Raw genomic sequence first — 25,934 nt, 5'->3', positions numbered from 1 at the left:
TTCAAGACTTATCAACAGTATTAATAAAATGTTATGCCATTGTTGAGCATTTATTTTAGTTGGTTGAGGGATTCTTTTCTGACAATTGCAGGGACAAGGACAAGTGTGTCCTGTGGCCTGTCCTGAGATATAATTTACCGCTGCATCAGTACATGAACAAAGATTATTATTAATGATTGTTGTACAGACAATTTTTTTGAAAAACAATACAAGTACAAACAATAAATGCACAAACCTAGCAAAATAGAAATACAGATAATTCCCAATATTTTGAGCATATGGATAGCAGCAAATTGTACATGGTAGAAGGGTTTTCTTGATTTTTTTAGGTCAAATTTGTGGGTGCGCATTATACTTCAGGACACATTATACTCGAGAAATTACAGTAGTTTGGGTTCATTGGGTAGGCATAAAAGACTGGGGTGACTCTGATGTGAACGATACATTGTTTGTTACGAACCCCCCTTAAAAAACAAACAAACAAAAAAAGCAAAAGAGAGAAGCCTTTCATTACCACAGTTTGGTTTGATTCCCAAGAGGCAGACGAGAGTGGGCTTCCAAAACATTTTAAAGTGGGGAAAATGTAGAGGCAGTTTTCACTGGTATTCTGTATACTTATTTCCTTGGATTCATTACGTATGTGGCCAGGTGCATGTTGTGTACATGTTTCTTTCTCAGTTGATACGAGACTAATGGGCAGCAGCTGCCTGGTTTATCTCAACTGGTAATAAAGGAATAACAGTGACTCAACTCTAAATACAAATAATAACAGAATGGCATTAAACTATAATCAATTCATGTGTGATGTCAGGTCACACATGCAAAAACTGGCTGTGATTGACGTCAGAGTGGATGCTCTCTAACGTGTAAAACAGCAGTATTGTGATGTTTTCCGTTCCGATGTGTATGATTATGTAGAAAACTGCTTTAATATGATTGAACTTGAAAAAATTGAGCTATTTTATACATTCTACAATCTTTGTAGCTTAATCAGTATTGCATACACCGAGTTTCAGTGACAAAAGAAAAACTATTAGTTTTTAAAATTCTGTCACATTTTACATTTGTAAAACTGCAGCCCGTGTTTGTGCACATGCGTGTCACTTCACCCACACAGTGTTAAAAAGCAGAAATCAGATTTGTTTTTGTAATGTGAACGATGTAATGTGTAATGTAAAGAAAGAGCTAAGTTGAAAGGCGAAGCTTTCAATTTACCGGTAAATCTACGTTCCTACTCTAACCTTTTCGGCCTCTCCCTTACAGATAGGATGAGAACCTCGGTTATCCAGGAGGTGCTCAGTGTCGAGGCACTGCTCCTCCTCATTGAGGGTAAGCAGATGAGGTGGCTGGGGCATCTGATTTGGATGCCACCTGAACACCTCCCTGGTGAGGTGTTCTGGACACGTCGCACTGGAAAGAGACCCAGGCCACGCTGGAGAGATTGTGTGTCTCAGGTGGCCTGGGAACACCTTGGGATTCCTCCAGAAGAACTGAATGATGTGGCTGGGAAAAGGGAAGTCCAGGTATCCCTGCTAAAGCTACTGTCCCCGCGACCTTACCCGGAAAAGCGGTAGAAGATGGATAGATGGATAATGTGAATGACTACATAAAAAGACCAGCTCTAACAAAAAAAAAAAAAAAGTAAAAATCTGCAGCGTGAACATACGGCTAAGGCCTGACACTGATGTCATGAAAATAGTGTGACAAGTCTTATTGTTGCCAGGAGGCCGCATCCTGATTATTTCTGAATGTTAAATGTTTCTGAAGTCAGAGATGGTTCTGTCAGAAAGCTGTTGCATTCTGTTCCCAGAGATGAGTAGAGTAGCCAAATAACGTACTAAATTGAGTGTAGCACATTACTTTAGAATAATAGGAAAATGTTAAAAGTAGCCATCCAAATATTTACTCAATAAGAAAGTAGTCAATGAAAAAACTTTTAACTTGTGGGTTTTTTTTTTATTATTATTTCTAAATCTGAACATCACACTCAAGGACAGTCAAGCACACACACGGGGCATGGATCCGACACTGTCACCATAATCTTAAACTACAAAAATTCAGAAGAGGACACGAAACCGACATGCGAGTTTGTGGGTGCCAGCGCAAGGAAAGTTGAAGCAGCAGCAGGAGGGACTTAAAGGGGGAGATTTACTTGAATAGATTAATAAAGAAATTTAAGATAACATTTCCATATAATCTCTCTACGTAAAGCAATTGGTACAGATTAATATAGTCACAGTAATACTGTGATAAAGTAATACATACACTAACCATTCGTTCTGATGTCCTCGCAGGGATAGCTTTCACTGGCAGCCTTTACTTCAAGCTAACGGCTAATGTTGAGTCAGTCAAGGACATGAAAACAAGAACAGACACGGGGCGTGGGATGTATGGGGTTTTAAACGGGCTACACAAAGTCAGGAGAGGACAGGAGACTGACATACAAATTAGATTCACCGGCGCAAGGCAAGCTGAAGTTGCAGCAACAAAAAGTATAAGGGGTGAGACTTATTTGAAAAGATAAGAAATTAAAAACATATTTAAACATGTATTATACTCGCTGTCTACTACAATTGGTATTGTTCAGTTTAAGGATCAGGGTCATTTTTATGCACCAAGTATGCTAAAAACACTCACGGAATCTCCTGTAGTTGGAGGCATTCTAGTTTGAAAACAGTCAGTCAATTGCCAGTGAATACAGTATTCTCCGGAATACTGAGCGCACCCGATTACAAACCGTAACCACTCTGTGTGAAGGGGTTTTCCATACATTAGCTGCACTGGACTATACACCGCGGACATATGCGTACATTGTGAAATTAGATATTCACACAAAAAAACTGTTTATACACATACCTGATTTCCAAACAGTGACTCTAACACAGCAGTAAAATGGCTCAAACACTGAAAAGTCATTATTTTTATTCATCCTGTTGTTCACTGAAACCACCAAAGTCGTCACCTTCAGTGTCAGAAATGAAGAGCCTTAGAGTGTCTCCGTCACACATCATTTCAGGTTCTCTGTCGCACTCAGTCATTTTCAACACGAGACACAGTTACCGTTGAAGTTGTGCTGTTCTCCTTACATCTTACATCTCCATCCTTTTGAAATCCGTTGAATTCTTTCACACTGCTCCACACTTTTAAGATCCACTCGCAGACCTCAGAAAAGGATGATCATTATATGCAGACAGTTTTTTTGAATGATTTCTCGCCCCTGCTCATCCAAGCCTCCCACTCACCTCAGAGTGCCACTTTTAATGCACGATTAACACTGATGTCCAGTGGTTGCAAAAACTTTTTGTACCTTCGGGAATCACAACTGGAATTGAGTTTGACCTCTTGATGGCTGTTTTTGCAGAATCCGTTACATGGACCCTCATACTGTCCATAACGACCAATGCTTTTTTTATGGTGAAAAAATTGTCCTGGATACCTACTGTAATTAATGCTGTCTTCTTCTACACTAGAGGTAGCTTTGTCATCTTCTTCTACACTTTCGAGGTAGGGTCTTCTTCTTCTAGACACTGGCGGCATCTGCGCATGCCCAAACTCTAGTGCATTATCGGGAACGGTCATGTTTTAAGCCTTACATTTGAACAAGTTTTTGTTGTATGTTCAAACTGATAGCCGCTAATGAAATAAAATCTATATTTTAACTGCATCATTACATAGGCCACAGGAATCAGAGCTTGGGAGAAAAAGTAGGGGATTATAGTCTGGAAAAACTGAACAAGAGGTTATTAGTAATGTGGTAGTGTTGCAATCCTCTAGCAATTTAGAGGATCTTGAAGTGACTAAAAGCACAATAATCTGGTGTGTGGAAATGGTGAAGATGCTAAAATTTAAACGGTTTAAATTGACTAGTCAAGCAATAATTTGGAACAATGTCGATTGTGCAAATAGTAAAGATACTTCACAAGCACGTGATTGGCCAGTATTGCTCAACAACAGATATGCAAGGAGTGCAGCGGCGAGACGACTACAGTGAGCCCATGAATAATGTATAATTGGCCTGACAGAGATGTCTAAAATCTCGAGAAAAAATTGGCAGCACGTTATCACTGTAATACTGTTTTGCAATTAAATTGAACTTGTATAAAAACTTGAGTGTTGTTTTCTTACTTTTTGCATTTCACTAAAACAAAATTCATTTAACAACCATACTTACAAACACACTGCTTTTTTGACAGGCATGCGTATTGGCCCACAGGGGAATAAATAAATTATATTAATTGTATGTAATTGTATATATAAATAGCATACATCAAGTGGGAAGAGATTCACAACAGTGTGATTCACCCCCAGTTAAGATCAACTGCACTATAGAATAACTGCAGTGCACCATCACTCATTCAGAATTTTTGCAAAATAACCAATGAGCAGCCAGCATTTGGCAGCACCATGCAACTGGGCAAAGGACTGAATTGAACTCAATGTACCGATGAACTGAATGTGAACTGAATATATTGTCAGCTGCGAGTGATTCATTCGGTGAACTTCGTCATTCGTGATCCACTAAGGAGAGACGTACGATTATGTATGTAGTGAACTGTCTTGCCATGAATGACTTGGGTGGAAGTTCACTGCGAACTAGTATGAGTTACTCATTCAAGCAAGGAACGAGCTAGCTAGCTAATGGCTAATTTTGAGTCAGTGAAGTATATGAAAACAAGCTAGCATATTTAAAATAAAAGTTAAATAATAATAGTTTACATGTACACATAAATACCACCCCCTCTGTCTCTAATGTGATTAATTAAATCTTTTTATTTCATAACAGTAATAATACATTAAACAATACCGGAATAGAACTTCTGCACCTACGTCTCTGGCCATATTGCCAGTCAAACAAAGCATTGTTCAATGCTAAGTCTGTTGAGATGAAACGAAAATTTTTGCATTTCACTAAAACAAAATTCATTTAACAACCATACTTACAAACACACTGCTTTTTTGACAGGCATGCGTATTGGCCCACAGGGGAATAAATAAATTATATTAATTGTATGTAATTGTATATATAAATAGCATACATCAAGTGGGAAGAGATTCACAACAGTGTGATTCACCCCCAGTTAAGATCAACTGCACTATAGAATAACTGCAGTGTACCATCACTCATTCAGAATTTTTGCAAAATAACCAATGAGCAGCCAGCATTTGGCAGCACCATGCAACTGGGCAAAGGACTGAATTGAACTCAATGTACCGATGAACTGAATGTGAACTGAATATACCGTCAGCTGCGAGTGATTCATTCGGTGAACTTCGTCATTCGTGATCCACCAAGGAGAGACGTACGATTATGTATGTAGTGAACTGTCTTGCCATGAATGACTTGGGTGGAAGTTCACTGCGAACTAGTATGAGTTACTCATTCAAGCAAGGAACGAGCTAGCTAGCTAATGGCTAATTTTGAGTCAGTGAAGTATATGAAAACAAGCTAGCATATTTAAAATAAAAGTTAAATAATAATAGTTTACATGTACACATAAATACCACCCCCTCTGTCTCTAATGTGATTAATTAAATCTTTTTATTTCATAACAGTAATAATACATTAAACAATACCGGAATAGAACTTCTGCACCTACGTCTCTGGCCATATTGCCAGTCAAACAAAGCATTGTTCAATGCTAAGTCTGTTGAGATGAAACGAAAATATGTCTTATAGCACAATGCCCAGAGTTTCATCTGATACCGTTAAACATTTAGAAGGTGGTAATAAACAAAGTCACGTGGACAGTTGGCATAGAGGACCCATATTTAATGCCAAAGTCGATGTATTCGCCGATAAGAAAGTGAACTGTTAACCCCCTTCCGCTTGTCTTGGACAACTGAACATACAAATGTATGTGGTGAGTAAGTCGTCGAGATTTACACAGAAGAGTTTGAAAGCATATAAAAGTCTTGACGCATACAAATACTTCGTTGCTGGATCTGTTCTTGAGAATAAATCCCACATAGTGATGGAGCCACTCAGATTTTTTCAATACAAATGCCAATATTTAAAATAAATGACCCCTGGTTTTACACATACTCGCATTCATTAACCATGATTGGAAAAAAAAAAAAGAACGACAACGGACAGACCGTTTTTTTTTTTTTTTTTAAATATGCATTGTTCTCAAATGAGTCAATTTGGGATTCTAAATACTTATTAGTAATTTGAGATTGAGAAGAATAACTCCTACCTGAAATGAAATGATCACTATACAGGCGTGTGTATATGGTTGGGCACCATCCATCACATTTAATTGCTGAAATCCATCTATCTTTTTTGGTCTTTTTAGATGGTATTTCATACAAATAACAATATTTACATAAATGACCCCTGGTTTTATACAAACTCACATTCATTAACTATGATTGGAAGAAGAAAAAAAAAGGACAGCAAGTCGGCTCCTCTGTACACGAAAGCGTATCGCTGCCACACGTAAACCTCTCTGCGACAGTTTATCTTCTTTTTTAAAATACGGATTCTTCTCAAATGAGTCAATTTGGCATTATACATACTAATAGGTAATTAGAGATTAAGAATAATTCGTACCTGAAATGTAGTGATCGCAACACAGGCGTGTGTATTTGGTTTGGCACCATCCATCACGTTTCATTGCTGAAATCCATTGATCTTTTCTGGTCTTTTCAGTTGGCATTCCATAGAATGATCTCTTTGAATATCTGTCTCGTCTGTTTTAACAACCAACAGCACAACAAGTCTCCGGCATTGTGAATATTCTGCTCCGGTTCAATGTCCCCCACACTGACGAGCAGCTCTGTTTGATCGGTAACATGGCGCCGTGAAAATGGTGACGTCACGTGCACGAGCTCTATACCGGGATGAGGCTACTACTGCAGGACATGAAACTTTACCCCTGTTTAGCACCAATTTCACCCATCTCAATTGGAAAGAAGTCAATCTCAACTTCCAATGTGTGACTGTTGCCTTACGGTGATCTAATTTAGAGCTTGCTATGTTCCAGAGAAGGTGTGCAGTTAAAAGTGTAAGTTAGGGTCATAGTTCTTGCAATGAAAAGTGCATAAGTAAAGGTCAACACAACCAGAGAACAAACATCAGATGATGGTTTAAAAAAAATTGGTTCAGTTTCTAATTGCCCCATCCATCCTGTTTTGAGATTGGAATTGATTTTAATAGGTTACTGGACTTGATGAGGGAATTTATCTCTGAAATTTCTAGTGAAGAACAGAGGTACAATGATGATAAGAAACTATCAACTAATTCTGAAACACTTTCTTGGGAACAGTAAGCGACCGCAACATTTAAGTCAAGACTCAACAACGCTTGTGAGGATAAGTGGCTTGGAAAATGGATAGATGGACTAATGACACTATTGCAACAACTTGGAATATGCCTTTCCTTTGTTTTGAAGTTTCACATACAGCGAACAACCTTGTAATGATTCCCACGTAGACAGATCTGCAAAAATTGCTTTAAAAAAAAAAACCAGCATGCGGGTTAGTAGTTGCCGATGGTACCAACTGCTCTTCACACACAAAATGAAACAGTATTTTGAATGCGTTTCACCGTATAGAGCATGTGGAATGTGAATGACGACTTTTGTACTAGTGTGTTAGTGGCTCTGCTTGACATGGACCAATGCAATAAACGTACCTTTTGTTGATAAAGCGATTGAAGCACCAAATATATGATGTTCAACCTCTCCCGTCGTGACTGGAAAGTATTTGCACGTGCCCTTATTGAACACAGGTCCCATTTTCAGAGATGTTTTTCATCGTTAGCATCACGCAATTGTTGTGGAACACTTTGAGATCCACTTTCAATGTTTCTATGTTTGCACTACTTGCTTCAAAACAGCATTGTATATATTCAAGTGGTGAATACAGCACATTTCTTATCTGGTTTACATTTGACTTCACTATTGTTTTCACCCATTCCAGTAGTGAACATTGCAAATAAATATATTTAGAGGAAGCACTGGAGAAAAGAGGACCTTTCTGGCAGGTCAACCCACATCTGTACTGGATTGTGTTCACTTTTTGGTCTGTAAAATACAATAGTTACTTCAGAAAAATGTCCCGATACTGAATCAAGATTCATGTTTGTGTCTGTCTCCATGTGAATACAATTGTCAGAGCCTAAGCTGGACAAATCCAGTTTGCAAACAGAAAGACGGGAAGTGAAAAGAAAAGACGCACACAAAGAACGACATTGTTCTAAATAACCTTTGCTTCTAATTTGTCAAAAAATGGCCATGAAGTCCAAAAAAAACCCTATTGAAATATGGTGTATTCAAGTAAAATACCCTTTCCTTATGGGAAAAAGGAAGAGAAAGCTGTGTCCAGTGGCCTCAGAATGCATGTGAAATCAATACGAGAAAAATCTGAGCAGGGTGCATCTTCTATTATTCATAGGCTGAGATTTAAGTATGAAATGCAGAAGATATAGTTGTTTCTGAGTTGATGTGTTCAAGTCCTTGATAAAAAGAGGAAGGTGACTGTGCATGTTTCTTTTCCAGTTTGTGTTTGAATCAAACTTTATGGCACAGTCCCCTGCTGTGAGTACAAAACGTTGATTTTATCTGCTGTGAGAGAGGAAAAAAGGTCAGAAAGAGGTATCAGAATGTTAGACAAGATAAAGGGGAAATTCTCACTCATGTGTTTCATACTTCAACTGTAAAATTTCGAACAAAAAAAAATAATATCAATCTCTAATCAATTCAATTCACCCCTCTGGCAGTTGACATTAACTTTACAAGTTGGACATCTGCAAAACCAACTAAGATCACAGAGCGAAATGGACTCAGATAATCCAATATAATGGTGCTCAATTTGTTGATCGAGAGTTGATCAGTTTTGGTCGATCGTGTGACAGAGTGGCGAAAAAAATAAAGACATCGGTCTATCATCCATCTCGTCACTTGATTCGGGTGTGGCCAATACGTCGATCGCACACACATAAAGACGCGTTTTAACTAGCTTGGCCTCCCTTTTGCTTGCTCCACGGCAGTCGCGGCGATGGCCCCTCGTCGGTAGATCGCGAGAAGCTGGCTGCTTGAAAAGTAGATCTTGGGGTAAACAAGTCTTGGCACCTCTGATCTAATACAATAAAACTGAAGACATCAAAAATAGAATGTGTTCACAGTCTGAGATCCGTCGTTTTCTTCTGGACCGTCTCAAAATTTTCCAGCTCTTGTTGAGCTCCACGTATTGTGAATGATGGGTGGGGTTATGTACTCCAACATCTTGGATGACCGCACATGTCCAAATTGATGAATTGAGGAACTTTCACCAAGGTCAATCTGAAAAACCTTTAAACGGTCTAACTATGTGACTGACCTTATAGCAATTGTTCGGACAGATAATCCAAAAGCTGCTGAAGAGAAACAACACCAGTTAACTAAATAAATTCCACCAAATGTTGGTAGTTGGTATGACCCTATCTGGACAGTACACTGTAAGAGATCTGTTAACGAACACAAAGAGAAATCTCTTGAGTTTGTGGGTTTTGTGGCTGTGGTGGGATGAATCATACCAGAGTAGTCATTTTGACAACTGATTGAGTGTGCGGGTGGGTGTTGTGTTTAAATGTGTGAATAAGAGTGACAGGAGGTATTCAAGTTTGGATTTAATCCAGTTTCAGCACACGGTAGTAGAGTCAAGCGAACTATAGACAGAGAGACCAGAGTGGAGAGGTAACAGGGATTAAGCCCACTTTATTCTCCTACAGCCGACAATGCCCTCATTGCATCACGTGACCTACGCATTGACCCGCGTTGCACCTCTGCGTAGCCTGCTGCGAATATTTTTTAAAAATTACTCCGGTGAGTTGTGATTGGCCCGTTTTTAGTTAATGCTGTAATTATGCACTCACAGTTCCTCCTGGCTCAACATACCACCTACGCCGTCACCTCCTACTTTGATTTTGCAGCATAACTAAATGTATCATGTAGTCATTTCGGTACCCTTGTTCAAGCAGTCACTCTTCCACGGTTGCCATTTTGCTGTTGCTTTCTTCCTTGTTACGAAAAGTGAAGTAAAAACGGTTAGCAGGAATGACCAAAAAATGCTGAGGAAACTTCACCCTGTGGCGTCCTGGCCAATACCAGCCGTAGTGACATGTCTGACTTGGACGAGAACTGTAGCACATTTTCAAAACTGCAAGCGTAGGTTGCACTCGAGTCTAATGGCATAAAAAGTATAAAGTATATACGTGCCTGAAAGCTGCAGTAATGTCAGCGGAGTCGCCTCACCCCTGAGTATAAAGAGGGCTTTAGATTTGGGGGCGAACCGTGTGGGTTAGCTCATACGTCTACGTTTGTGTGTGTGTCAGGAAGGTGATGTACAAGTCTGTCCTAGTGTGGATAAAGTACAGCATTAGAAAAAGGTTCCATCACTCATTTGCACCTCAGCTTTCTTGGTTCTTACCACAGGCTACTTTGTTTGAATCTTCTCTCGTTCATTTAAAGTCACATCACCAATTGCTAAAAAAAAAAGTACAGGTAGTAAACCAAGGTCAGATGGATCCCTCAAGAAGCTCATTTATTGGCTAAAGTTTTTTTGTCGCTGCATCTCGATTACAGTTTTTGGCATGCAAGATGCTGAGGGAATTAAAAAAAATCTGATTCAAATTGTTTACTTGTTGTCACGATTGCTGCATTTTGCAACTGATAAAAGTAGCTCTTTTTGTGGTGTGTCCAGGCAAACGTCTGCATGTTGTTACCCATCCATGGCTTTCTAAGAATTAATTGCCCTCTCTGACATCAAGTTACATACATATTTGAATAAAAAATATATTTAAAAATGTCAACAATGGGCAACTTGTACCGAAAAGATTCAACAGTCTTCCCTTTGTAGTGATTCCATATTTTACTCCCTTTAAAGATTGTTCTCAGCTGGAAAAACAAGTATGACAGTTAACTGGATTTCCCCCAACTAAACTTCCTATCAAGAATAAATTGGGAACTTTGTTAGGATTTCTTATGTGATTTGCAGTGGAAGGATATACAGTATATTTATCAGACAAATAATGATTCATCCATAACTTAAAGCAGTGACAGTATTCAATTATCAGTTCACTTTGTAAACAAAAAGTCTCAACAGCATGTTCACAACTGTTATTAGTACATTATTTCATTCATGTAGTACTAATGACTTCTCTGACAAATTTAAAATTGCTGGTGCTCCTTTCTCAACAGTTTATGTTGAAAATTTTATTTATACATGTACAGTGTTCTGTTATATACAAAGTTGCTGACTATTCTCTCTCATGTTAAATTTCACATCTACAGTACCGATTTATTCATGTATGGTTTCCATTCCCAGTTGCATGTATAGTTGCATGTATAGTGCGGCTCGGAAAACTAATGAATGAATGGTGATCCTGACTGACTTGAAACAGGATAGGTTTAGTATGATTTGACTGCGAGTGAGACAAAAAATGAAATGTGTTTTTGCACAGTGCATGTAAACTTCAACTGTAAAAACGTGTGTTTGAAAAAAAAAAGCTCATTATTTAGGCTTTTAGTGAATAGAAATAATTCAGCACGTAATGCTAAGTGACCTACAACATAAAAAGCATAGCATAGATTAAAAGTTAGATTGGCTTTTAAAAGTAATTCCTGAGCAGCAGGTGACAGCCTGTACTGGTCACTGGTCAATCACAGGGGACATTTAAAAAAAAAAAAAAAAAAAAAATCACCCATTCACACCAATGGACAATTTAGTCTTCCTCTCTCCTAAGGATAAGCAGTACTGAAAATTGATGGATAAATAAAGAAACACGATAGAGTTTTCAATATTAACGCTAGTTTGAAAATGCTCTGAAAAGCAGTAGAGATCAACCACCTCAATCCAAACGTGCACACCAACTGTTTACTTTGGGTTCAGGTACCCACCCATTGCAACCGCTGCATTAGGGCAATCTTGACCTTCTGTCTGTAGTTTGTGAGAATAATATTGCACTTTTTTTGTATTGACAATCACAGAAACTAAATAGCTGAGGAGATGTTGGAGAGGCAGTAAGGAAGATGAAAAAATTGGAAAGATGTGGCCAGATGATTGTGAACAGCAAGCGCGGCCAGGCCAATGGGTGGCCCTCACATTCACTTACTTTCTCAATGACAGAGAAACACATCCACACTCTGAATCTGTCGTCAATGTTTTTTTCTTTATCCAACCCTACATTCTAAAAACAGATGAGTGAGGGACATATATAAAGATGAGGAAGAGGTGGTGTTGGGAAGTGTGTGTGCATGTCAACAGTATGTGTGCGTGCGTGAATGTGGTGGCGATGCGCAGTTAGTGAGGAAGGTTGTCCCCTTCACAAAATCTGATTCAAATTAGTTCTGAAGAAAATATTTCCTCTTCCACATTTGTTGGAACCATCATAAGCAAATATGACCACTAGTGAGGTCATTTGGAGGAGCTCCAGTGTGTCTTGAGCAGAAGAGGGAGGCCTGGAAAGGTAACTCGAGATTTCTCTTTTGACGTTGATTCAGTTGTCTGGGTAACCTACTGCTTAATTTGAGTTTTAAAGCAGCAAATTATTGTCAGAATATAAACATTTACTTTTTGATAATTGAAAAAAATACCTTTGAGAAATTCAAGAAACGTCAAATTCTATCATTTATTAGTTTAGGGTTTTTTTTAGCGCATGAGGTCAAAAAAAGAAAAACCACTGAGATTTCTCAGACGTTTATAGAGATTTATCCAGACTTTAATCACGTTATACTACAAAAACATTTAATCATTGAAATTCTCATCAACCTAAATGGAAACAATGTCCTGAAAAGACCTGATAACTTATTCACGCATGCTCTGAGGGAAAAAGATCAAGAGTCAGAGAGGTGTATGAACAAAATGTAAGGAAGAGAGAGACTGAACAATGTGTCTAGTGAGACATAAATACGCACGAGTAAATACTTCTGCCTGGTAACAGAAGGCACGTGTGTGTGCGTGTGTGTGTGTGTGTGTGTGTGCATGTGTGTGCGTGTGAGAAGATATGTATTTTTGTGTGCGTGCACATGTTCGTTTTCATGTCTGGGCATGTCCACACACAGCCGTCTACAGGAGACATTGGACCTTTGTAACAGAGCTCTCAGGAAAAGGATCATCACCATCTAAATACACACCCAACCACCCACAAAGATGCTGACATCTATCTGGCGTTGAAGTGGACACTCAGCTGATAACAACAACTTGGAACAACACAACCAAATATTCCCATGCCATGAACAACAAATGGTGAATCTGATCGTCGTCTCTCTTGAACTGTCCACTTTTCTATTTAACATCTAAACCTTGCCTGGCGCGAACCTAACCGCCATGACGCACACAGACACACATTAACAGCTGTTCACTATCATTATCCCTTCCATCTATGTCAACCCCAACCCCCACAATGTACCCCATTTCTACCCCTGCTCCTCATGTAAACAACAGCCCCACTCTCTCCAGTTCAATAACCTCTTCCAAGCACCCCAGCGCCAACTATCTAGTCTACCAAACACACATGTACACAGACACAAGACACACTCGGGCCCCTGCACAAAACCAAACGCATACAGTCACCCCTACATACAACTGCAATGTAAACATCCAGGCAATGCCCCTGCCCCCGTCTTCAACTCCCAGGAATGCATGTCCAGCTGGTGGAGGAAATAAAAAACGAAGACACATAGCAAAACAGGAAATGCATCAGCAGGGGCCTATCAGAGGGCTTTATCAGGCCAGTGGCAGCTCAACTGAGAACCTGGGTGGCGCCAGATTCTGATTGGCTGATCAAAGCAGCAGCAGGTCAGGAGGTCAGGAGGTAATCATGAAAGGTTATGAGCAAGCACATTTGTGCATGTGTGTGTTGCATGGCTATCGAGATGAGGGGAAGCTGGAGGAAAAATGCAAAGAAACGAGGAAGATGCCAGAAGATGCTTCTGGTTGAGAGATAAAGTAAGGATCACTTGGGGAAAATGAAACAGACAAAGATGGAGCTAATGGGACAACTGACTGGCTAATAAATCTTTTGCCCTTTATTAAGGAAATGATCACTCTTCATTGTATTGATACCTAATAAAAGTTACTCATTACTCAATTGCCAGGATTTTTTTTTTTGCGGGGGGGGGGGTCTAGATGCTAAAAATAAAACAAAATCAATGACACAATGAGAAAAATGGAACAAAAACTGGTGATGCATGAAAATGTTTTGAATATCTCGGAAAAGTTCATTACATTGTTTTAACAAATTTGGAAATCTGTGAGTACATTGAGCATTTAAAAAATCCCCGCCCGTCAAAAAAACATCACAGCCACTGTTTAAATATCCTAAACCACTGTACTGAAATCCAGACTAGGAAGAGTTTGTGTCTATATCTCATTTGATGATGCAAGAATTTCCTCCTAGTGTTGCTATCTGGCAATACATTTTACCATTATCTTCCTTTATGGATGCTTCACAGGTTTTCAATAGGGTTGAGGACAGAGGATGATGATTTTCCTGAGGAAGACCTTATACCTTGACAGGAAATGGTTTGTTTGAAACACCATGTAATTTCCAGGGATCATGTTGACACCTTCAGTCAATTTAAAGGGGCCTGCTAGCTTGCCATAATTCCACTCCAAAATAACACTTCACTAGCCTTGGTCATTTAGAACTAATTCCATGTAAACTATCCAAAGTAGCACAGAATTTCCAAGTTAATACAACTGTTTGAAAATTAGTATTGATGTACAAATTCAATTCCAATGAAGCTGGGACGTTCAATAAAAACTCAATTAAATGATTTGCAAATCATTTTCAACCTATATTTATTTGAATACACTAAAAAGACAAGATATTTAATGTTAAACCTGATATATATATATATTTTTTTTAGCAAATAACTTTGAATTTTGTGGCTGCAACAAGTTTCAAAAAAGCTGAGACAGGCTCATGTTTACCAATGTGTTATCATTTCTTTTAACAACATTCAATAAATGTTTAGGAAATGAGGACACTCATGGTTGAAGATTTGTATTCAACTCTTGAGTTCTTTTCCATTATTGCTTAATGTACAGCTTGAGCTGTTTTAACAGTCTGGGGTCTCCGCTGTCACATTTTACGCTGAAAATGTGCCACACATTTTCAATAGGAGACGCGTCTGGACTGGAGGGAGGCCAGTCAAGTATCTGAGTTTGTTTTTCTGAGCCCACTAGAAATGTTTGTGATTGTGAGACTGGTTAAGGGTGGCTAAAAATAACCCATTATGCTGGACTGCACCTCTTTGGAGGATCCTGCATCGAGATATTCTTGAGACTCCGCCGCCATCAGCAGCTTCATAGAGGTGCTTGCAAATCATGAAGCAGATATTTAAAAGCTGTTCATAATAGTTACATAGGTATTTACACCCTTTGCTGTTATAATCAAGCTCAGTGAAGATCTGAATACTTTCTGGTGCAACTTTAACTCATTTGCTTTCGGAATCATACCCAATTTATTTAATAGTATGATGGCCAACGGCTCCGACTATTCTGCGCTTTTCATCAGCAGAAAGAGCCTTCTTTCCCTCCCTAAACTATCACTTGCTTAATATTGTGAAACTACCAGTGCATGCAATTTTCCATTGAGGCTCACCTGGCAAGTGAATTCAACTTTTCCAAGGATTGTATTAGTTATATAACAGATATCAAAAGAAAGAACATATGCAAAAACTTTCACAGTAAAAATAGAGATAAAATGTTTATTCAACTTAAATTTAATATGCATAATAATTTGGAACAAAGTACATACTACAATAAAAATAAGGCATTTTTAAATAAGTAGGTACCATTACAGTTGATGAAAATTGGCCAAACACAGAGGGCGATGAGGGCAAAGTGGCACAAGTAAAACATGTTAATTGATGTGATAAGCAAGGGTGAGGCAGGACAGGGAAGGGAAGGAAGCACAGTGGCAGCCAGGCAGACAGACAGGCCTGTGTGAGGAAAGCGTGTGTTTGCGTGACTAGGTGAAAAGGAAGCAGAGGGAGGGAATGAGAGTGGGAGCCACAGCAATCCAAATAGTTGAAAATAATAAAATTCCTCACAGATAAGCAACATTTCCCCATCGACCCGGCTGCTCCACAGAGGCGCAGGTTCACTCAGCCCCGAGATCAGCAACACAAAGCATTAGTCCACATTCCCCCCTCCCACGACTAAGTTTCCAGCCAGATAAACACATCTGCAATAGGCTTGCATGATGTGTCCAAACCTTTGGGCATCATGTACTCTACTCATCAACATTTAAATGGCACCGTACTGCTGAGGAAATGGGGAGCAAAGAGACCAAGAACTGCTGTCATCCATGTAATGGTTGAGAAGAGACAAGATTGTATTTATAAAAAAAAAAAAAAAAAAAGCGTATCCTCTTCTTCTGAAAGGAAAACCTTTTGTCCGTGTATTGCTATTTAAGAGAATAAAATAAGTCTAGTGTAGAGTACTTGCTTTGAAATCTCAAGGAGACGATTTTACTGTCAATAACATTCAGGGCTGGAGCATGTCAATGATTGAAAGTGGATGTATCCAATTGAAAAACTAAATCAGTCATACCAATTAAAACTTTTCTAAGTTACAAAAATACTTATTACTACTAGCCCCACAAAGTGTTCTTGCAGCTACACAAAAATTATTCATTTTTCAATGGAGATGTGATGACCCATGCCAATTTAGCACGAGGGATAATGCTTAATTCTGAAAGCATTCAGACTGCATTTTAAGAAATTTACATTTCATAAAAATTAGAATTCTTATGAATTTATCTGATTTCCTAACATTCCACAGCACACAAGCCCCAAAGGATCTACTTTGAGGCTGCAAAAAGGCAATAACATGAGATGCACGGAAGACTGTAATCAAAGGATGGAGGCAAAACGTTGCCATCTAGTGTCAGTCAAACAGAGATCTCAGCCCTGTTCCCCCATGTATCTTGTTTAAAAAGACTGTTTCACTTGTCTGTTGTCCCTCATCCAAACTGGGACAAGATTAAAAAGAGACACAGAAATATATACATTTGCATTCTATAACTGTGAGTCCTTTGTTGATGTCTTCAGTTATCATTTCCTGTCTGAGCTACAAAATAATCTGGCTGGCAGTTCCAGTTTGTTGGCCTCCAGTCAATGACCAATGCTTTGTAACCCTTTCCACAGTTACAAAACACGTTACGCTGAACTAAATAAGAGACATGCAAGTATGATTAATCACCGCAAGTGCAGTATTGTACAAATTCAAACAAAGGATTGCGCCAATTTGTTCAGATTTTGTTTCCTATTTATAATTGACACGATGTGTCAATGTGGAGAAAAATCAGCTGCCCGCTTGATGATGACGTAAGACCACATTGTGACAACATCTGTGCGCGTGGTCATCCTTTTGTTGTCAAATTTCCAAATCATTGATTTGACTATTTTTGAACACCACAAAATGGATAACTGTGCTGGTTGTATGAATGATACAGGTGATTTATTACAATGTTAACAGTGAGCACATAGGACTGGGTTAGGCACACATCTTGGTTTACCTATACTTGCTTTCAGTGGGTCCAAAACAACTTAAGCAGACATTAACCTGCGGCAATTTCTGTTACATGGCTGAAAGAAAGCATCCCACTAGTACCTGGATGTGCCATGCACCACCCACCACACAGAGAACACAAACTGTGCTTTCTCCACTCTTGACCTCCTCTGAAAACATTACGAGGAAAATGTTTGAGATTGTTTTTCAAGTTTCCATACATGATTTTCATTAAATAGATATTTTGTTCATGACTTGCAAAAAAACATGTCAAATGTTGCCACACATAGTGGATGTAAAAATACTATAGGCTCACTCATGGTGGAAAACATTTTGAAACTTAAATCATCTTAATTTTTGATATCACAAAAGCCTGGTGTGGTGGTGAACAGGAATGTGTTGACTTTTTATATTCACTGTATATGATCCAAGCCTCTAAGAAGAATCTCCTGATTGACATTTAACTGTATCATTCAGAAATGCTGGAAGCCCTTCAGCATCCCATTCATATATTCCCTGTGTCACTCTCTCAGAGCTTTCAAGATGCACCCTCATCACTCAGCTTACTTAAGTGCTGCAGCCGGTAACAAGCAAGAGTATTTGCTTAGCGGTGCTGAGCAAGAAAGAAAGAAGAAAAAAAAATGTTTTTTCAGTACATTATCAGAGGGAAATATAAGTGGTGCACAAGCGCACATGCGCACTGAAAATATCAAAAACACACCATATTCAAGTGTGTTACTGTGTTGTTTGAGTACCAAACATGTATAATTAGTAGAGTGAGGGTGCACAGTATTTAGAGTGTTCAAATTTGGCCTAGGGTATAGCTTTGGACACTGATAACCAATCACAATAACATTTATTGATGTCATGGCATATTTACCTCAGTGTGAAATGGCTCGAGTACGACTGACTATTAAGGTGGAGGACCTCCCAGTACTGGTTAAAAAAAAAAAAAAAGTGTCTCCACCTTCATTCTTGTCGTGGTCCTTGTTGCTCAGGACGTAGCGCAGGAATGCTTTGTGTTACTCTATTTTGCGCCACACCAACTACAGTGAAGAACACCCTTCTATATTGCAAGTTCTCGCACTTAGAAATCATGGAGGGGTCTGAAATTTTCATCGTAGGTGCATGTCCACTGTGAGAGAGAATCTAAAAAGTAAATCCAGAAGATTTTTTAATGATTTATTTATATGATACAGGTGCAAATAAGTATTTGAACACCTGAGAGGGAGCAGAAATGAAAATGCTGAGGTTCTCGTTTGGTGTGAACAGGTTGGATAGGATTAGAAATGAGCTCATTAGAGGGACAGCCAAAGTTGGATGTATAAGAGACAATGTTCGGGAGAGCAGACTTCGATGGTTTAGACTTGGCGAGAGGCGAGAGAGTAAGTATATTCGTAGAAGGGTGCTGAGGATTGAGCTGCCAGACTAAAGAGCGAGAAGAAGACCAAAGAAAAGGTGGATGGATGTCGTGAGGGAGGACATGATGACAATCGGTGTTAAAGAGGAGGATGCACGAGATAGGCTTAGATGGAAAAAGATGACACGCTGTGGCGACCCCTAACAGGACAAGCCAAAAGAAAGAGAAGAAGAAAACCAATGGTACAGTAGCCTTTGTTTGCAACACAGAGTTTCAGCTCCCTCCAAAGATTTTCTATTGGGTTTAGGTCTGGAGACTGGCTAGACCACGCCATAACCCACTCCTTAGTTTTCCTGGCTGCATGCTTTGGGTCATTGTCACGCTGAAAGACCCAGCCACGACCCATCTTCAATGCTCTGACTGAGGGAAAGAGGTTGTTCGACAAAATCTCACAATACATGTCCATGGTCATCCTCTCCTTTATACAGTGCAGTCGTCCTTTTTCATGAGCAGACAACCACCCCCAAAGCATGATGCTACCACCCCCATGTTTCACAGTAGGGATGGTGTTCTTGGGATGGCACTCATCATTTGTCTTCCTCCAAACACAGTTAGTGGAATTTTGACCAAAAAGTTCAATTTTGGTCTCATCTGACCACAAAACTCTCTCCCGTGACTCCTCTGTATCATCCAAATGGTCATTGGCAAACTTAAGACAGGCCTTGACATGTGCTAGTTTAAGCAGGGGAACCTTCGGTGCCATGCATGATTTCAAACAATGACGTCTTGGTGTATTACCGACAGTCACCTTGGAAACAGCGGTTCCAGCTCTTCTCAGGTCATTGACCAAGTCCTGTTGTGTAGTCCTAGGCTGATTCCTTACCTTTCTAAGGATCATTGAGACTCCACGAGGAGATATCTTGCATGGGGCTCCACTCCAATTGAGATTGACCGTCATGTTTAGCTTCTTCCATTTTTTAATGATTGCTCCAATAGTGGACCTTTTTTCCACCAAGCTGCTTGGCAATTTCTTCGTAGCACTTTCCAGCCATGTGGAGTTGTACAATTTTGTCTCTGGTGTCTTTGAACTGCTCTTTGGTCTTTGCCATGTTACAAGTTTGAGACTTACTGATTGTATGGGGTGGACAGGTGCCTTTATACAGCTAACGACCTCACACAGGTGTATCTGATTCAGGATAATATATGGAGTGGAGTTGGACTTTTAAAGGCTGATAAACAGGTCTTTGAGGGTCGGAATTCTAGCTGATACAGGTGTTGAAATACTTATTTGCAGCTGTATCACACAAATAAATCGTTTAAAAAAAAAAAAAATCATACATTGTGATTTCTGGATTTTTCTTTAAAGATTACTTCTCACAGTGGACATGCACCTACGATGAAAATTTCAGACCCCTCCATGATTTTTAAGTGAGAGAACTTGCAATATAGCAGGGTGTTCAAACATTTATTTTCTTCACTGTATCAACACGCCACGGCTTAACTAATGCTAAAAATCATTGTACTATCACAGTGGAGAAACGTTCCTCTAACTTATTAATCGTGGCCTCCTAAAACAATAATAATATTTTTTTTTAAATTAAGACAAAACAAACAAGCCTGATTGAAATTCACATTAAATTTTTCATGTATTTGGGGACTAACTGACTTAACACAGCATTTAACAACTATACAATAGCGGTAGGCACGTTGCAAAATCTTCCAATAACGAGCCACCACGGTTTTACGATGATGGCTTGCTCTAAATATGACTTCAAATTTGACAGAACATATTGTATTTTTTATAGAAATTTATGGTAGAATTCTCTGACATTAGATATGTTTGACATGTCCAGAATCTGTTACTTATAGCCTTTTCTCTTCAAGTCATGAAATGAGTCAATTCCTAAAAGGGATTTGTAAAATAATTGCGGTCCCCTCAATGAGCCATCTCAATTGTAAAACATAGAATCTTTAACGTAGCCCCCAAAAGAAAAGCTATTTGAAAAGAAAATTGGGTCAAAAGTGTGACATCAAATTATTTTTTTTAGTAAGCTTCTTGGAGAATCAGACGGAAGTGTGTGCGTTGACTACAAACATTTAAAGCAACTTTTACTCCGAGCGTAGCCTTTACCAGTGATGAAAGCAGGGTGACTGTGAAACATCAGTCCTCGTGAAGTGTAGCTACTAGCCAGACCTAAAAACAACCTGATCGACAAAACATTGTTCATTGCTTAACTGCTGTTTTTGCCATATATAATACACGAGAAGCACCCTGTGATAACTTTGCCCTGTCTCTGGACCTCCCCAATCTGGCATGACTCCATCATGGCCTTATTCAACTCCACTAAGCACACACGCAGACACAAGCAGACGCTATTTACCCAATAGCTGGGTCACCCCCTTAGCCTGAGGAAAATATCCGTCACGGAACCCCGCTAACAAGAGGCCTCCCCTCAACCACAAACTGAGTAAGGAATGAGAGAGAGAAAACCTGAGAGAGAGAGAGAGAGAGAGAGAGAGAGAGAGAGAGAGAGAGAGAGAGAGAGAGAGAGAGAGAGAGAGAGAGAGAGAGAGAGAGACTGAATTAAAGTTGAAATATTTGCTGGAGAGAGGGATGAGGGGTAGAATGGGGGGGACCATGGTGTGAGCGTCGACCTACAGAACACTCTCCCACATGTGGAGTCAATTAGGAACAATCTTGTTTTGAACCAACTACTGCAAAAGAGATTTTTTTGTGTGTTTGTGTGTGTGCAACTAAGAGAGAGAGCAAGCATTGTGTTGAGGAGCAAGAGAGAGAGCATGTTTTTGTGAAACCAAAGCAGAGAAATAAGGTTCTATAGACCTTTTATATGGAGCCATTTTAAGAGTAAAGAACCTACACTTAGACATTTATGGCTGGTATTCATCAAGTGAGCATGATTGCAATTACAAAGTAATTGACACTTGGAACGCAAACACTTGTCCTGTAGGGCTCAGTGGCATGAATGATGCGCGCACACAATTGAAGGGGGAGACAGAGGCAACACTTCACACTCCGCTGGGAATTCCAGACCACTTCCTTGGTGACAGAACAGAGAAAGTCTGCTTTCAAAAGATGGTTGCTTCTTAAATTCTGTATCCAAATTGTTGCATTCACACAATTTTCATTATTCATCCATTTTGAGACAGATGGTTGTCTGTCAGGTGGGCAGTGTTCCATAAATAAGCACTGGTGTTTAAGGATCTGGCTAAAAAAAAAAAAAAAAAAAAAAAAAAAAGTCACCAAACAAGGATTATTGATTTTACATCTAGATCAATGGTGAATTAAAAATGTGAAGGTTTTTACATTTTAAGTAAGGACTGTTTGATTTTATAGAAAATAGAGAATACATTGACAAGGTATGCCAAAAATGGTTAGAGGTGCAGGTGTTAATGTTTCTTTAGATCATTTATAAACATTTTTCTATTAATTTTGGCCTTTTGTCTATACCCAAACTTATGAGAACCTTTTTGTTTTAGTATTATTATGGTTATTGGTGTGAGTAACATTGCGGAAGTCTACTGTTAAGAGTAAATTAAATCTTTGTTTTATTGTGAATTGTCAGATTGAGCTGCAGTTGGGGTTTGTTGTGAATCGTATGTGGTGACGAAACACCGGTTTGTTGCACTGTAAACACTTCAATTGGAAATTATTTGATCATATTGTGTTTTTCAGTCTGACCACTGGAATTTCTCCTCAAATAGTAACTCCTGAAACATTGTTTCCTGTTGATCAAATGACTACAAGCCTCCTTTGTGGACAATTGATAATTCAGCATATCCCTGCTAATAACTGCTATGAATACCTTTAAATGCCAACAACTGCCATCGGTGTGGACATATATTACCACTACAAACCCCGCCAACTTCCTTTTTGAAGAGGGCAGGGTAATGCTCAGACTGGCTTATGGAGCTTTAGTTGGTCAATGTATGAATGAGATTCTGATGAATATAAACATGAAATAACCTAAAATGCCATTGTGCTTTACTCAATTCATCATCACCTGAATGTATTTGGCAACAATAATTTCACTCCCCATCATCAAAAAGTCCCATTTTAAACACAAAAATACTGTTTTATGCTAACTGTTTAGGGTCTATCCGAATGATGCATTTTATCCCCCTTTAAACAAGTAACTTCATATCAGTTTTTCACACGACTACTGAGGCAGTCCTTGATTGTAATGAAAAACTGACCACCGTAAATAGAGCCAAGCACAGCTGTGGAAAACTGTGTACAGTGCAGTGGAAAAGGGTCTCGATGTTCAAAGCCCCCAACCATGAAAAAGACCAGAGTCAATGAGCTCATGTTGACCAAACACAATAACAGGGAAGAAACACATTTATAATATATGTGATGTCTTCTTACCAGCTGAACATACGCTACTTTATAGTCAGGTTGCTTCACCCTCTGGTTAAGGTGATTCCTCTTCTTGTTGGAACCTGAAAAATAAAAACAGCTATGACTTAAATGCAGAATCACCACAGTATGCAAATATGAAATCTGATTATGTCAGTATATTAAAATGACAGAAGACAAAATGAACTCATTTGCATGAGGCCAACTGAAACCAATTTTTAAAGATAACCAAACTACCCATCAATTTTCTTCGGCTTATCCAAAGGTCGTGGGGGCAATAGCTTTAGCGGGGAAGGACAGATTTCTCTCACCCCAGCCATGCCATCCAGCTTTTCCAAGCCAGCCTGGAGACGTATTCTCTACAGCGTGTCCTGGATCATGCCCGGGATCTCCTCCCAGACGTACCTGGAACACCTCACCTGGAAGGGTTGAGGGTGAGGCATTCTGATGATATTCCCAGGTTACATCATCTGGCTCCTTTCAATGTGGAGGAGCAGTGGATCTATTGAGTCTCTCTTAAATGATCATGCTTCCCACACTCTCTCGAAGTGACAGCCCAGACACCCTGCGGAGGAAAGTCATCTCACCCGCTTGTACCCTGGATCCTGTTCTTTCGGTCATGACCCCCAGCTTGCGACCATAGGTGAGGATTGGAATGTTAATTGACTGGTTAATTGAGAATTTGGCCTTTTGGCTGAGCACTTTTTTTCCATCACAACAGACTGATACAAATTATTCCCTAACTCTTTGACTCGACCCCAAGACACTAGAACTGCTCCACTTGTGGCAGGATCTCAACCCTAACATGGACAGGGCACTCCACCCTTTTTTGACTGATGGCCATGATCTTAGATTTGGAGGTGCTGATTTTCATCCAAAATGCTTCACAGTCAGCTGAAAACCACTCCAGTGAGAGTTGGAGATCACAGCTTGATAACGATAAGATGATTATAAGATAAAGAAGCAACACTGAGGTCACCAAACCAGATCCCCTCTACACTTTGGCTGTGCCTACAAATTCTGTCCATAAAAATTAGAAACAGAATCTGTGACAAAGGGCAACATCGGGGGAGTCAAATCCTCATTGAAATGAATCCCAGTTACTTCCAGCAATGCAGACCATACTCTTGACACTGGTTGTACAACCCAGATCAGGGGGTTCAGTGTCCCATACCGCTAGACCACCCCCAACCGGACTCCCTGAAGGATACGGTCCAACACCTTCTCCAAGTCTACAAAACACAACAGAGACTGGTCGGGCGACTGCCCATGCATCTTCAAGGACCCTGGCAAGGGTGTAAAGTTGGTCCATTGTCCCACGGCCAGGATGAAAAAAAAACTGCTTCTCCTGTATCTGAGATTCAACTTCCTAAAAGGCTCTCCGCTCCAGGACTGCTCAATAAGCCTTACTAGGGATGCTGAGGAGTGTGATACACCAGCAGGTGAAACACACCCTCCGGTGTCTCTTCTTAAAAAGGGGGATGACACCCCAGTCTACCAATCCAGAGGCAGTGTTTCCAAAGTCTCTGTGATGTCGCAAAAGTGTATCACCATCAGTTCCAAAACATCCAAAGCCTTTCAGAACACCAGCAAATCTCATCCACCTCAGGGGTACCAAGAATCTTTTTAACCTCAACCTCAGAGATAGGAGGGCCCATCTCAGAGACCCTAGTTTCTACTTCCTCATGGGATGGCATGTTGCTAGAATTAAAGAAGTCTTCAAAGACTCACAATGTCCTAAATTGAAGTTCGCAGCACCGTATCTAAAAAGTACAGTGTTGATGGTGCAGGGTCAGATGGTGGACCAGAGGTTCGTCAAAGCTATCCGGAAGTCATTCTCTGTGGCTTCACTGAACTCCTCCAATTCCCAGCTTTATGCTTTAGCAAACACAAATGCTGCATTCAGCTCGGCCACCTGGTACCTATCAGCTGCCTCCATTCTAAAAAGGCCCAACAGGACACCTTCTTCAGCTTAACAGTATCCCTCACCTCTAGTGTACACCAATGGGTTAGGGGAATTCCGCCGTGACAGGCACTAACTACCTTACAGACACAGCATTGGTTGGCTGCCACAGCAATGGAAGTGCAGAACATGGTCCACTCAGACTCATTGTCCCCCACCGCTTCCAAGACACGAGTCGGACTCTGCCATTACATTTGGGCCTGCCAGATCTGACTGGCATCTTCCCCCACCATCTGAGCCAACTCACCACCATGTAGTGAAAAGCTGACAGCTCCGCACCTCTCTTTATCAGAGTGTCCAAGACATGCTGCCGCAATTCTGGTGACACTACTATAAAAAGTTTATCCTCAAACTGTAACCTAGGCTATCCTGGTGCACATATGGATACCTTTATGGTTGAGCACGGTGTTCATTATGGAAAATATGTGAGGAGCACATAAGTCCAACAACAGAACACCACTCAGGTTTTGATAAGGGGGCTGTTCCTCCCATTGACGCCCTTCTAGATCTCACTGTCATTACCCATGTGGGCATTGACGTCCCCAAACAGAATGATGGAGTCCCCAATGGGAGTACTCTCGAGCTGCCCCTTTGCAGATTCCAAAAAGGGTGGGTACTTTGAACTGGTATTTGGTGCCTGAGCACAAACAAGAGTGTGAAACCTTCCCCTCACCTGAAGCCGGATGTAGGCTACCCTCTCATGTACCTGGGTGAACCCCAATGTACAAGTG

The 25,934-nt window shown here is 39.9% G+C and overlaps 1 protein-coding gene across 3 annotated transcripts in view; it reads right to left on the bottom strand.

Moving 5' to 3' along the window:
* The window catches only part of mrpl23 (mitochondrial ribosomal protein L23), a 69,680-nt gene that overhangs the window by 7,892 nt on the left and 35,854 nt on the right, over window positions 1-25,934 (bottom strand). For all 3 annotated transcript variants that reach the window (XM_061823409.1, XM_061823407.1, XM_061823408.1), the window contains one exon: window positions 23,250-23,323. In XM_061823409.1, the coding sequence (XP_061679393.1) occupies window positions 23,250-23,323 (74 nt within the window). The remainder of the gene's footprint in view (window positions 1-23,249; window positions 23,324-25,934) is intronic.

This window comes from Syngnathoides biaculeatus, chromosome 6, assembly GCF_019802595.1.
Source record: "Syngnathoides biaculeatus isolate LvHL_M chromosome 6, ASM1980259v1, whole genome shotgun sequence".
NCBI lineage: Eukaryota > Metazoa > Chordata > Actinopteri > Syngnathiformes > Syngnathidae > Syngnathoides > Syngnathoides biaculeatus.
Note: the sequence above shows the minus strand (reverse complement) of the source record. Positions and strands in the feature narration are given on the sequence as shown.